Source organism: Alosa pseudoharengus, unplaced genomic scaffold (assembly GCF_046254945.1).
Source record: "Alosa pseudoharengus isolate Yale_2024_CS ecotype anadromous, Long Island Sound unplaced genomic scaffold, YU_APseudo_1.1 YU_APseudo_1.1_scf_24, whole genome shotgun sequence".
NCBI classification, from domain to species: Eukaryota; Metazoa; Chordata; class Actinopteri; order Clupeiformes; family Clupeidae; genus Alosa; species Alosa pseudoharengus.
In genome coordinates, this window is record NW_027468689.1 from 18,805,349 (window position 1) to 18,820,348 (window position 15,000).

The 15,000-nt window shown below is 45.4% G+C and overlaps 1 protein-coding gene across 1 annotated transcript in view; it reads left to right on the top strand.

The window, feature by feature from the left end:
* The window catches only part of kalrnb (kalirin RhoGEF kinase b), an 83,871-nt gene that overhangs the window by 49,396 nt on the left and 19,475 nt on the right, over positions 1 to 15,000 (top strand). The window contains exon 34 of the mRNA XM_076303364.1: positions 11,125 to 11,371. Within this exon, the coding sequence (XP_076159479.1) occupies positions 11,125 to 11,371 (247 nt within the window). The remainder of the gene's footprint in view (positions 1 to 11,124; positions 11,372 to 15,000) is intronic.

Genomic DNA, 15,000 nt, shown 5'->3' on the forward strand with positions numbered 1-15,000 from the left:
TGTAGATTGACAGGGAGTGGTTGGAGATCTCCCTTAGCTGTTTTACTCGTTCGACTCGAGGAGTGGGGACTGGTGGAGGTGAAGTGGGGGGCTATTGTGGTCAGAGTTTCTGGCAGACAAATAAACACTCTCTCTCTCTCACACACACAGGGGGGGGAGCTGGGCTAGTGTGCAGTAGCCTGAAAGTTGTCGGTTCAACTCCCGGCTTCCACCGTTGTGCCCTTGAGCAAGGCACTTAACCCTAAGTTGCTCCGGGGACAATGTGATCCCTTGTAATATAGCTGACATATTTAAGTCACTTTGGTCAAGAAGTGTCTGCTAAATGTAATGTAATGTAATGTAATGTAATGTAATGTAATGTGTGTGTGTGTGTGTGTTTATTGTAAGTGTGTGTGTATGCATGTGTATGTGTGTGTGTGTATGTGTGTGTGTGTGTGTGCGTGTGTGTGTGTGTGTGTGTGTGTGTGTGTGTGTGTGTGTGTGTGTGTGTGTGTGTGTGTGTGTGTGTGTGTTCTGATGTGAGGTGGAGACCATGTTTGTGTAGATTGACAGGGAGTGGTTGGAGATCTCCCTCAGCTGTTTTACTCGTTCGACTCGAGGAGTGGGGACTGGTGGAGGTGAAGTGGGGGGCTATTGTGGTCAGAGTTTCTGGCAGACAAATAAACACTCTCTCTCTCTCACACACACAGACACACACACACAAACACACACACCACTGAGGGCTGCTGTACTATCACTGTACAGAAGTGAATAAAGGGAGTTCCCTCTCTCTCTCTCTCTCTCTCTCTCTCTGGCTGTCCCTCTCTTACCCGTTTTTCCAGTCACTCCCACTTTTCTCTCTGCACATCTCTCTTCTTCTCTTTTCCTCTTCATATCTTCCCTTTTTCTCTCTCTCTTTCTCTCTCTCTGTATCTCTGTCTCGTCCTTTAATTTCTCTCTCCCTCTGTCACTTCCCAAACATTTGTATCCTTTCTCTCTCTGTCACTCAAGCGCACACATACACACACAGACAGACAAACAGAGAGAGAGAGAGAGTTTTCTTTCCCTCTCTCCTCTTCTTTTCCCCTTACTCCTGCTTTCTTTCTACTCTCCCTTTTCCTCTCTCTCTCCTTCCCTCTCTCTCCCTCCACCCTCTCTCTTTCTCTTTTTCCTCTCTTTCTCTGTCTCCCTCTCTCTCCCTCCACCCTCTCTCTTTCTCTCTTTCCTCTCTTTCTCTGTCTCCCTCTCTCTCTCTCTCTCCTCTCTCTCTCCCTCCAGCCTCTCTCCTTCCCACTCTCTCTGCCCCCCCCCCCTCTCTCTCTCTGTCCTCTGGAGTGTACTTGTGGGCAGGGCAGGATCGTAGCTGAACTTGCAGTGCGTCACCCTACAGCAAAGTATACTTCACAGCCCAGCGCGCACGCACACACACACACACACACACACACTCACTCAGACACACAGGCACTGCTCTCACAGAGTTCCGCTCTCTCTGCTGTTAGTCTGCAGGTGAATTAACACGTGGCTAATCAGTAACTTCTCACACACACACACACACACATCCACTCACACACATACGGAAAGGTGGAGTCAGGGGGTCAGTGGGGGACTGTGGGCCCCTCCCTGTCTCAGTCTACCTGTCGTGCATCAACCAATCAGTAGCTGGCCTTTGGAGCAGGGCATTGGTCAGTGTGCGCGTGTGCGTGTGCGTGTGTGAATGCATGCAGCAGTGTGACAGCGGTCACTACACACCATGCCCAAGTGGATGAACTTCAAGCTAACCAAAGGCAGCAGACCAGTGAGTAAAGACATTTTCTTTTACCTTATGGCTACCTGGAACAAACACTTTGAATAAAGCTAACAGCTAGCTTAGAGTAACTGGGAGCCGGTAGCCGGTAACCTTATCTTCTGTTTCAGCTGTTCAGCTCGGATCTTGACTCAAGGGGTTGAATGGAGGGCTAGTTTTTCTTTGGCTTTCACTGTGTTGAATGACATGTTTTGTGGCGGTAGTAAGTAGGGTGTGTGTGTGTGTGTGTGTGTATGTATGTATCTGTCTGTGTGTGTGTGTGTGTGTGTGTGTGTGTGTGTGTTAGGTCTGAAGATGTGTTTACCACATGGCTTTATTTTGCCGGTTTATTAGAGCAGGGTTATGTGGTGCTTATTCTCCTCTCCGTTTCTGTCATGTTCTCGCTCTCTTCGTGTAGCTGGACTTTACCTTCTGATATTTCACTCTGCCAAGTTAAAGGACATGTCTTAAGAATAACATTTCCATGATTTTCCATGATGTGTGTGTGTGTGTGCGTGTGTGCGTGTGTGTGTGTATGCTGTGCATCCAAACCTTTAAAGTTAAAGGACAAACTATGCAAGGCTGTGTGTGGGGCGTATATTTATGTATGCCCTTGTGGTATGTGCATGACTTGTGTATATCTGTGTGTTTGTGAGTGAGAGAGAGAGAGAGTTTTGATGTATTCTGTTTGTTTGTGTGTGTGTGTGTGTGTGTGTGTGTGTGTGTGTGTGTGTATAAGGAGTCTCTCTTGTGCCTGTGTGTCTCTGGCAGACATAACAGTGCCTTGTAATAAAACCACTGTGACCTCAGACTGCTGCCCACTTCCTGTGCTTCTCAACCCACTCTCTTACATGGCATTTTAACCAGTGTGTGTGTGTGTGTGTGTGTGTGTGTGTGTGTGACACACATATGCAAGACTAGATGCACACACAAACATGCAATGCTGTGTACACTGCATTTTGGAACTATAAAGCCATCAATTTATTTATGTAACTATCACTTGTGGTGGCATGGGGAGTCAAGGCAAAGTCGGCACCACTGAAATATTTAGAAATGTTTGCCTGGTTGAATAATATAACATAACACCTACTGTGTGTTTCTATTGTTTTTCTTTTAACAGTTTCAGCTTGCATAAGACCTCTTAGATGTTTGCACAGTGTATCTGTGACTTTGGTGGGCGTGTGTGTGTGTGTGTGTGTGTGTGTGTGTGTGTGTGTGTGTGTGTGTGTGTGTGTGTGTGTGTGTGTGTGTGTATGTGTGTTTGTGTGTGTGCATATGTATGTCGCTCCAGGTATGAGATCACTCTTGGAGTGTTTGTGTTTTTTTCTTTGCTGGAAGGATTTTAAGTAGAGCAGCTCTGCCCTTTGAATCAATGCAATTGAGTTGAACTTAAAGTATCTTTAGATGGCTATTTGTTTACCGTTATTGCCCACGCAAAGTGTTTCATTACAGCACCATTAATGATTTAAAAGGAACAAACAAACAAACAAACAAGTAAACAAACGACATCAACAAGTCTCAAAAGTGTGTCTGAGCGTCTCCCTTCTCTGTGACTCGGCCCAGTTCCCCCTCCCTTCTCCTGGAGGAAACTCCCTGTCCCGTCGCCCATGGAACTCAAGCCAGCAGCGACTTCACTGCTCCTGGGCGTGTGTGTACGCGCGCTCGTGTGTGTGTGTGTGGCTGCGTGTGTACCGGCCAACTCTGCCTGCCTCTGGAAGTGTAGTTAGCCTCGTATAAAAACCCCAACCAAGGAGCCGGCGGATGGGACAGTCTGTCTCCTCTATCTTTGAAGCTCTCAGTAGAGGAGAATACGCAGGACGGCAGTTTTAATATGGAGCCTTTTTATTTTTCATTTTGTGGCGCAGCAGAAAATAGACGCTTCGTGTGTTCTGTGTGGTATTTGTGTTGGTTATTGTGAGATCCCTGTGGTGAAGGGTGGAATGGGGCTAATGTCAAAGCAGAGAGTGAGAGAGAGAGAAATAGAGAGAGAGAGAGTGAGAGAGAGAGAAACAGAAAGAGAGAGAGAAAGAGAGAGAGAGAGGAGAGACAGGGGGAGAGGAGAGAGAAAGAGAGAGAAAGTGGAGAGAGAGAGAGAGGAGAAAGAGAGAGAGTGTGGAGAGGGAGAGAGAGAGCGGAAGTGGGGAGAGGGAGAGAGATCTGAAATTACAGTGGACACAGATGTTCTGATGAATTAGAGCCGTGTACGGCTGGACTTGTGTTCCAGCGCGATACACCCCTCTTTCAGGGGTGTGTGTTTGTGTGAGTTCCCAGTGACATCATTTCCTGTCGTTTCTTTCCACACATGGCCTGTCATGTTAGAGTAGTATATTGCACAGTGAGGAGAGAAAGAGTGAGAATGAGAGAGTATGCATTGTGTGTGTGTGTTTGTGTGTGTGTGTGTTTGTGTGTGTGTGTGTGTGTGTGTGTGTGTGTGTGTGTGTGTGTGTGTGTGTGTGTGTGTGTGTGTGTGTGTGGGTGCGTGTGGGTGCGTGCACGCAAACGGCACATGACCAAAGTTAAATGTCCCGTCTTGCCAGCTTAGAGTGGACTTTGTGTAGAGGGTGTGTGTATGTGTGTGTACAGTCTGTTTCTTGATTCCATTCAAGGCTGAATCTTTGGTCAAGTCTAAGTTCAAGTCCATTGGATAAACTAGGCTACTACCTATGGGCTAACACCACCAGCATAAAGATGAGTGGACCTTGTTACAGATTTGGGCCTGTATTCACAAAGCATTTTATCTTACGCTAAAAGTACTCCCAAATCACAGTAAAAGTGTTTTACTAGGAGTTCTCTCTTAAAGCAACACCAAAGAACTTTCCCTCTGTCGCACGCACGCTATTTGTTTATACAGCACCGGCTTTACAAATAACAATGTCCACAGACAAGGTAGAATATGGTGCATGATTTATGAAAGTACAATGTATTGCGACATCAAACGCAAGTCAAATTTGTACTTTCTTATGTCTCATTCCATCAAACTACAGATCCGCTACCCGATCTGGCAAACTTACATAGTGCGGTTATAGCCGATAGAGGGCTGCGAAGCGAATGCAGAAGTGCCGTTCACCCTGTTACAAGTTGATGAACTACTGAAACGGTTTTGGAAACATTATTTTAAGGTACAAAAAACTCTTTGGTGTTGCTTTAAAACCTATTCACAAAACTGCAGAGACCAACTTAGCCTGCACTGCACAAGTACTGCAAAGGACGAGAGATAAATAAATAAATGACTTAATGAATTAATAAATAAGATGACAGACTACAAAGCAAATATCCTAGTAATGGAATATATTATGGATTGATGCGGTATCTTTGCAATGTGATTTAAATTCTGTATGAAGACATGTGACGCAAGTGACCCCCTTCTACTGTTCTGTATGAAGACATGTTTGCATAGACAGAAGCAATGTAATTTGCCTTACAATGAAACATTACATTTAGTTGAAATCTTTACGATGAATTTTTTGTTGTTGACGATGATTTTTTTGTGGTGGCGTTATTGCATCCCTTACAATTCACAATTATTCCCTTGTGATTGAGATCTCCTGTAAGTGATTCTGCATGTGCATTTCAAAACATGCTACAAAAGTAGTCCTTTTGACTACTTCTAACCTGTCCCAGACTTGGGTGCTACTTTTAACACTGAAATACTTTGTGAATTAGTCAAAAAAGTCCTAAAGTTATTTTTAGGAGTTCCTCCTTAATCCACCAGTTAGGAGCTACTTTTCTGCCTTAAGATTCTTTGTGAATATGGGCTCTGACACTGATCTGATGATGGGGAACCCCAAAAACAAACTACAGAAGTTACTTGAAAAAATTTCCAAGATCCAAACAAATATGGTCAGTTCTTCTTGGACTTGACCAATCTTCTGTTTATTATGGCGTACTCTGGCTGCAAAAGACATACTCTGCAGACCCTGGCTGCGGTTTCTCCAATATGCCTGACCAAGTTTGGCTTTTTTCCTGACAAGTGGATAGTGCCATGCTGTCATCGGTTTCACCCCCTCGACAACAACACAGTGCTCACCTAAGGAAGATGAGATGATGTAATATTATATGGGCATTTATTTATTTATTTCCTTTATTTAACCAAGTGAGTCCCATTGAGATATTGCATCTCTTTTTCAAGGGAGCCCTGGATTTGCAAAAGTGAAATAATACTAAGAACATCAACAGAAAGGTATACATGAGGTAAATAAGGTCAGAAACCAGACAGCTTCTCTTCTTTGAGGGTATACTATGTAAGTGTCGTATAGCAGTATAACTTTAAGTGGTAAAGGTTAAGTGTGTGTGCTCAGTGTGGATAATAAATGGTAGAGTGAGAGAAGCCTTTTGATGGGGGATTCACCTCTGAAGGACAGTTGCCATCTGGTCCTCATTCACTTCAATAATGTCTTTAGGAGACATTAGAGAATCTGGCTGAGTTGATGGGCTGTGTGTGTGTGTGTGTGTTTGATTTACAGTTGTCTTACCTACATTATAGGTTGATAGCTAAGGTTATAGTGTGTGTGTGTGTGTGTTTGTGTGTGTGTGTGTGTGTTCATGTCTGAGAGACAGAGAGAGATTCTCTTTGTAAATGTTTATTTTTGTGTGTATTCGACTCTTTGCGTGTATACATTTGTATGTCCTACAGTGTGTGGAAGAATTTGTCTGTGTGTGTATGTGTGTGTGTGTGTGTGTGGTGTACGTGTGTGAGACAGAGAGTGTGACCCAGAGTGTGATTCACAGAATCCAAGAGCGGAGCGGGGGTGTGTGTGTGTGTGTGTAGGGACTTAGGGAGGTGTGTGTGTCCATATGGTCGGCATTCCTCCACAGTCGTGGAGGGAGTCATGGGGCAGGGAAACACCCCGACTCTTCCTCGGGTTGGGGCGGACCCCACTGTGCAGCCTCCCCCCAGACTTCCCCCCCTCCAGCGATCCGCCTCACTGGAAACCCGCTCTGAATCCACACTGTTTATCACTCTTCAGAGAAAGTGTCCAGTGAGATTTTGTACTTTATACTTTTTGTATTTATATTTCAATTTGCACAGGTAAACGTACAAACTGTGTATTTGAATGCATGTTTTAAACCAATGAGAACAATCAGAACGACACACACACACACACACACACACACACACACACACGCAGGCATGGAACTACATAAGCATGTTTGTAGAGGCCCCCACCTAGTCTCATGGGGAGACAATGAGCTGTGGAAGTCTTGGGAAATCTCCGATCTCCCCCTCTCTTTCTCCCCCCTGTTGTTGTTTCCCTATCTTTCTTTCTCTCTCTCTCTCTCTCTTTTGCTCTCTCACTCTTACTGATTCATTCTCTCCTTCTAAACTATAATGTGTTTTCACAACAATACTTGCGGCCCGTTCACTAATAAAAACATATTAGACATGGCTGTTTAGACTCAATTAGACACGACGGCCGTATTCCGACAGCGGTCTGTAATGGATCCATATCTGTGTGTCTTGGACCAAGCCTCTCTTATTGAAGGCATCTGTCTTCTGTACACACTACCATGACTCTCGGGTGGAGTAGGAGCTGCCTGTAGCTACAGCCACTAAAAAAAAAACCCTGAAATTACCAGTGTGTTCATTCATTCAACATTAAGTGCTAGCCTCAACTTTGCAAGTGAAGTTCTAGAGTCCAAAATTACGTTAAGGCATAAAACGCACACTAACAGTGCAATATTCCGTGAACCTTGTCTCATCAACGTGTGCTATAACAGTCAAATTATCATTCTGTGTTATTTCATTTCTCTATGTTCACGTCTAATTGTCTGTTCTTTTTAGTAGCCTAGCTCCTAGTAGCTCGCGGTAGGAGCGGTTTCAACATAAAAAGAGGTTTCAAAATAAAAGCCCCCCAAAACAGAACTGGAAATAAGTCAAAAAAGTAAACAACATGAGAATTGCATTAAAATCAAATCAAATTGTGACCTTAAAATCGATGGAAATCTAATCAAATCGTGACCTTAAAATCGAAAATTAAATCAAAATCGAAGATTGGGACAATCGTGACACCCCTGGTGTGTGTGTGTGTGTGTGTGTGTGTGTGTGTATGTGTGTGTGTGTGTGTGTGTGTGTGTGTGTGTGTGTGTGTGTGTGTGTGTGTGTGTGTGTGTGTGTGTGTGTGTGTGTGTGACATAGCAGACTCTGTTGAGGCCTGCTCAGGTATGTGTGTGAAAGGACTTCCTGCTGGTGAAAGAATGGTGTGTGTGTGTGTGTGTGTGTGTGTTTTGGAATAGTGGGACGTTTGTATGTCACTAGTTTGAAAGCCATGAGCAATGATGAAGAGTGTGTCAAACCTTTTCCTTATGGACATGATCACTACTTGTGTGTGTGTGTATGCATTTGTGTGTGCATATTACAACATCCCCCAGTAACAGGTGTTCCCTGTTTGTGAGCCCAGGCATCTCCCGAGTGTGTGTGTGCGCTTTGGCTCTGCTGGCCCCCATCTGGAGCACCACAGAGAGAGAGGGGGGGTGGGGGGCGGGGGTGAGCTCAGGCCCTGACCCAGCGGGAGAGCTCCACTCTGGGCTGTGGTGTCGGGATCAGGCCCTGGGTCTGTGGTGGAAGTCCGTCTCCAGGAGCAGAGGCTAAGGCAGGGTCAGAGGGGGTTTCTCACCAGACTGGAGGTCAGGAAATGCTTGGGCTGGAGGATGTGGAGGGGCCTCACAGGGGACACTGCAGACCAAAACAAGGACTGGTTTTTAGACTTTGCTGGAGTTGGCGCCTGCTTCGAAAACAAAACAAACCAAACAGCTACAAGTAATTTGTGCTGCGTTCTTTCTGATATCGGAGTGTTTTTTTCTGTAAGTGCTGCTGGAGAACCATCATCACTCACACTTGATACTAGTTAAGTATCACTAGTTGAAGTGATACTTACCATCATACTCAATGGGTGACTCAACGATGCTTTTTAGGAAATGTGACTCTGTGCAGTGTCAGATGTGTGTGTGTGTGTGTGTGTGTGTCTATGTGTGTGTCAGTGTGGTTTCTGCTATACAGTCCTATTTTAGTCGAAGGCAGTGACCATGAGTGGCCACATTCCAGACACACAGGCCGATGGAATCCAGCACGGCACAATAAAACCCATGACCCACGTTTAGTTTTATTTTCAGTTTAGATGGTGTTTAATGTGGGTGGTTCAGCATGTGTACAAAAGGCCACACAAGCCCAAACTGTATTATTTTACTGCTCAAATCTATGTAAACACAGCACAATTGCGAGCGGGAATGGCGGAGATTATGTTTAATATCTTTTTAAATTGGGCGCCAGCTTTGTGGAGGGCGTTTTTATGATATATCTTTTTTCCACCATGACAGTAAAGGTCACCCATTTCTTATTCTCTCCATCTTTCTCCCTCCAGTGGTTCTGTCACTCTTTCATTATTCTCTCTGTGTCCCTCTATTGCTTTCCCCTTTGCTCTTTCACTTCACTGTTTTTTTCTCCCCTCCATCTCTCTTTCCTCCTCTCTCTCCCTTTCTTTATCTTTCCTCTGGTTTTTTTCTCTCTCTTTCTTTATCACTGTGCTCTTTTCTCTCGCTCTTTTATCCCTCTTTTCCTTTTATTTCGCTCTCTCGCTTTCTTGGATTTATTTGTGAGCTTTCTAGGACAGGCAGGATGATTTAGCAGCTGGGCTGTTTGTGCGGTGGAGAACTTCCTCTCCTGGGTGTTATAAAGTCAGGATGACCATCTCTCATTTTTTCTCTTTTTTTCTCAGCTCTCTCTCTCTCTCACTCTCTCTTTCTCTCATCTCGCCTCTCTCTCTCATCTCATCTCTCTCTCTCTCTCTTTCTCTCTCTTACTCTCTCTGTCATCTCGCCTCTTCCTCTTACTCCTGCTGTTGAGCCCTGTCCTTAAGCCCTGTCTGTCTCTTTCCCTCTCTGTCTCCACTCTTTTCACACAAAGCAGGGCAGGGTTGCAGATACTTGTTTAAGATGGAGCGATGTCGGAGTGTCCGTGTGTGTGTGTGTGTGTGTGTGTGTGTGTGTGTGTGTGTGTGTATGTGTCTGTGTGTGTGTGCCTGTCTGTGTGTGTGTGTGTGTGTGTGTGTGTGTGTGTGTGTGTGTGTGTGTGTGTGTGTGTGTGTGTGTGTGTGTCTGTGTGTGTGTGCCTGTCTGTGTGTGTGTGTGTGTGTGCGTGTGTGTATGTGTGTGTGGGTGTGTGTCACTCAGTTGTCTGACTCCAGTAATGAGTTTCCAGCAACTTGTTTTTCTCTTCCACTGACAAATATGGGCGTCTGTTCTCTGAATCATTTAAGCACATTGTTAATTGCTTTTTGAATTAAATGGTATCAGTGTTTACCCTGGCGCTAGATGGATTGTATGGATGTATCAGTTCCAAATGGGACGGAGTCTAAAGTTCCAGAAAGACGCTGACACCCGATCAGTTTTGCCCCACATTAGACTTATAGGGCTCTATTTTGGTGATCAGAAAAAGGATGGTCAGAGGTTGTGTGTCGGGTTAATGAATGCTTAACTTATAATGCTTAACTCAGTTAAAGTAAAGATGTAAACAGATTATAAACTCAGTTGTAAAGATGTAAACAGATTACACACACACACACACACACACACACACACACACACACACACACACACACACACACACACACACACACACACACACACACACACACACACACACACACACATACACACACAAACATAGAAACACACACCTTATTAATTCAGCCAATGCAGCTGATGGTATTACTGACACAGTAGGTCCACTGTAGCAGAGAAATATATTGGTCTCAAGGTTCAGTCCGTGTACCGTCCACTCTTTCCTAAGGCTCATTTATGGCAATGATTACCCCCTCACTGACCAATAATCATTGACTGTTGTTCTAAGCAGTTAGTATCGACCAAACATTAACACAGCGTGTCATATGGGTGACTCAGAGATGTTCCGTGGTTTAGTGATAGTCCTCCATCTTTATTCTCTCTCTTGCTCTTTCTATTCATGATTCTGTGCAGATGATTGATTGAGTAATTCATGGATTAATTAAATAAGATTAAGTGCCATTTTATCATTCTCAATCAATCAATCAATCAATCAATCAATCAATTTCATAAATCCACTTGGAAGCCCAGATCCCTAGCCGGACCACCACCACCCCATGTGTGTGTGTGTGTGTTGGGTGGCATGGCCAGCTCTGTTGAGGCTTGTTTAAGTATGTGTGAAAGGACTTCTTGAAGTGTGTGTGTGTGTGTGTGTGTGTGTGTGTGTCATCTTCATCTTCCTCTTCCTCTTCTTTTCAGTCTGTTTCTTCTTCTGTACCTCTAATGATGTGGGACTTATCTGTTCTTGTCAATCTATCTGACTAAAAGTTGAGTAACGTTCCTCTCTCCCTCTCTCTCCCCCGTAGCTGTCCGGCGGCTGTGAGCAGACGGTGGTGCTGCAGGACTTTGCGGCCGGCGGCCCGGGCGAGCTGTCGGTGCAGTCGGGCCAGACGGTGGAGCTGCTGGAGCGGTCGGGCGAGCGGCCGGGCTGGTGCCTGGTGCGGACCACGGAGCGCTCGCCGCCGCAGGAGGGCCTGGTGCCCAGCGCCACCCTGTCCGTCTCCCACTCCCGCAGCAGCGTGGACATGGACTGCTTCTTCCCCGCGGGGAAAGGTAAGGGGCGCCGGCGGCACCAAACAGAACGGCCATCACGCCATCACACCTCTTAAAAGTAACACTATATAGGGATTCCTCTGACACATAGTGGACACCAGTTTAGCGCTAAGGAGATACCCAGTTTGTCTAAAACCGACGAAAAAGCTGATTCTGATTCTGATTCTGAAATGGGGGATTATTCCAAACTGTGACAACAACGTTACATCATAGAGCAATACCATGCATTCAAAATGCTCCTCAGCAATGTCAGAGATACATTCTCCATATTTGAAGTCACTATAGCATCAAATAGAGCTTGAAGCTGTTTTTTTTTAAGGTGAAGTGACTACACTGTGTTGTTTTAAGACCACATGGTCAGAGCAGCCCACACCTGGAGTCAGACAAGTCAAGTGTGGAGTCTGCAAGCAAAGTGAGGTGGACAAGGATGCACGCAAATGCACACACAAATGCACACACAAAAATAGAAATGCACTACAGGTTTCCACTCACCAAAAAAACAAGATGAAAATATATTATAACAGAGGCACATAGTGGCTTAATACATGGTTGACTATTTTTCTTATTCCCATAGAAATGTACCAGGTTACCTAATGGACAGATGGATATGATGATGTTATATGACAGATGGACAGATGTGATGAATATATAGTAGATTAGTAACTCGTAGATAGGCGTGTCATATAAGACGATATCACAGACACACTGAATCACATGGATATTACAGGGATATAGCCTGGGTTGGTTGACCTACCTAAAATGTAGGTTATGTTGAAGTGAGGTATGCAGGCTATGTGACACTGAGTATTAATCAACCCACAGCACTAAGCATATTTTCCCGGCTAAATCCAAACACATGTTCAGTACCTCTTAGTGCACTTTTAGTGCACCAGTAGTATCCTGGGTGCTAGATGAGCATGAAAGAGTATGATTGGCAGACTGTCCGTCATTCTTAGCTCCTAGTGTGGCACCACTGCTGTGGAAGAAGAGTAGCCTTTCCTTAAGATCACACAGACACGTAAAACTGATATAATTGATGATAAATTGTTTTGAATTGATCACAGTAGCGTTAGGTAAGACGCCATTAATGGCTTGATGTAAGCCGTAACTGTGTGGGCTGCAGGCAGGACTCATGTGACAGAAACAGGATGCGTGTGTGTGTGTGTGTGCGTGTGTGTGTGTGTGTGTGTGTGGTTAAAGGATAATGATGAGCGATAACTCATTGATAGATCTGCCGGGTAATAATGGGGGGTAATGGGGCTGTTTTTGTGCTCCACTTTGATGCTTCAGTGCTTTCTGCTGTTATTGCAGGCTTTAAGACTGCATGCTGTTCAAAGAGCTTTGTGACAGTGTGTGTCTGTGGAGACAAGCACGGCAGTGTCTGTTTATGTATGCGTTTCTGTGTGTGTGTGTGTGTGTGTGTGTGTGTGTGTGTGTGTGTGTGTGTGTGTGTGTGTGTGCATGCATATGCTGTATTCCCCCAGTAATCTACCACCCCACCCTTTAATGTGCTTTTTTGGGGAAGTAGCCTTGCCGACTGTTAACCGTGTGTTTGGTGGGAGTCGGTGGAAATAGCAGCCCCTGTTCTATCAGATATATTCTCCCATCACTGTGTGGCCTCTCCTCATCACTTTCCAGTGTGTGTGTGTGGTGTGTGTGTGGGTGTTTGTGTCTGTCTCTTATGTCCTCCACATTTCTCCTCTCCTCCTCACTCTCCTCCCTAATTCCGTTTCCTTTCGTTTGGTGCACACTGACCCCCGACCCCCCCCCCCCCCTCCAACATCCCTTCCAGAAGCTTCTAGAACAGTGGTTCTTAACTGGTCTGGCTTTGGGACCCACAGTTTCCGATGTTCATTTAGTCGCGACCCATATATTTGTTTAGTGTTCAAACCAACAGATACGGTGAACTACAGGGTAAGACACGCGCAGTAGGCCTACCTGCAGGTCTACTTGTTTAGAACATGCTAATGTTTGGCATTACATTTTTGAAGTCTTCAACTCCTGATGTAACCTTTCAAAGTACTCGACAGGTTTGTCTTTGACAGGGGTGCTTTGTTTCCATGTGGAATTTTGGTTTTGATGGTTTCATGCTCTCATGTGCCAGCAATTCACTGCACACCACACACTGGGGTTTCTGTCCCATTTTGTCCTTAATTTAAATGAATCCATAGCCTACCTGCGTATACCACTAAACTGATGTCTAACATGACCTGTCACATTAACATAGTCTATGTCCATGGCAACGACTGATATACGAATAAAGTCTATCAAAATAAAGGTCAAATATTAGATCTTAAAATTGCTTTTTTTTTTTTTTAATCCACAAGCCCCACGACCCAGCCAGAACGGTTCCACGACCCACTTTTGGGTCCCGACCCACCAGTTAAGAAACACTGTTCTAGAACCTGTAAGACATGTCTGAGATCCTGAAAATAGTCACACAGGAAAGGGGCCCCTGGCATCGGGCCCTGTCAGGCCTGGGGCCCCCATCACCACTGAGCCCCTTCACCAGGAAGGAAATCATTAAACCAACACCACGTCCTCTGACACTCACGCTTTGAAGGCTTGGGAGGACGGCACACACAAAGGACGAACGGACAAACAGGGGACGCGACAGATCAGTTGCAGATGATTTCATGATGCAGCTTGCAGCTTCACAAATGTTTAACTGTGACTCACGCGTGCGCACACACACAGAAAAACACTCACATGCAAGGACATGCACACACACACACACACACACACACACACACACACACACACACACACACACACACAGTCATGCAGCAGGCTTGCGTGACAAAGGTCCATTATCATATGATGAGTAGGGCAGTTTTTTTTGTTGACTCTGTGGACAGTGTGTTAATAAGGAGGCCTACCACTGACTCTTCATTTAATTAATTTACATTCAGATTCAGTTCAGTACTTACACAATTGTGAACTCTGGATTCTGAGTTAATCAAGTCAAATTGCCCAAGCAATTCTCATTATTCTCTCATTAGGAGACACAAAAAGTACAAGTTAATCAGAAATTCAAATTTTCTCTCTATGTCTGTGATTAAATGTCCTTTAAGCAGAGTTGAGATGAGATGAGATACACACTGATCTGTGATTCTGTGTACACACACTAACACACACACACACACACACACACACACACACCTGTTTCCCCCAGCTGCAGTGTGTGTGGAGGTCCTGACCTGGGGCCAGACTGCGCTCTCAGCAGGGTGTATGTGTGTGTGTGTGTGTGTGTGTGTGTGTGTGTGTGTGTGTGTGTGTGTGTGTGTGTGGAAGCAGGAACACCTCCTCCTCCATACTGCAGGGTGGAAAGAGCGTGTGAGAATGTGTTATCTCCCCAAACACGGCCCGTCCGTGGCAGGATTAGCGCACCGCTAGCTGGACGCCTGCTAGCCCGCGGCGGTGTTTGGCTGCTCCGCGGCTGTTTGTGTGCACAAGGGGGGACCGCCGCAGGTCGGGGCGCGGTGTTGCCGGCTCAGGGGGGCGATGGTTTTCTGATGGTCTGGCGTGAGGTGGGCTCCTCTGAAAGACAAACACACACACAGGGATTAAGCCGGCACGACAGGCCGGCCGTTCAGAGAGAGCCTCTGGTCAACGTAACGCCACTACTC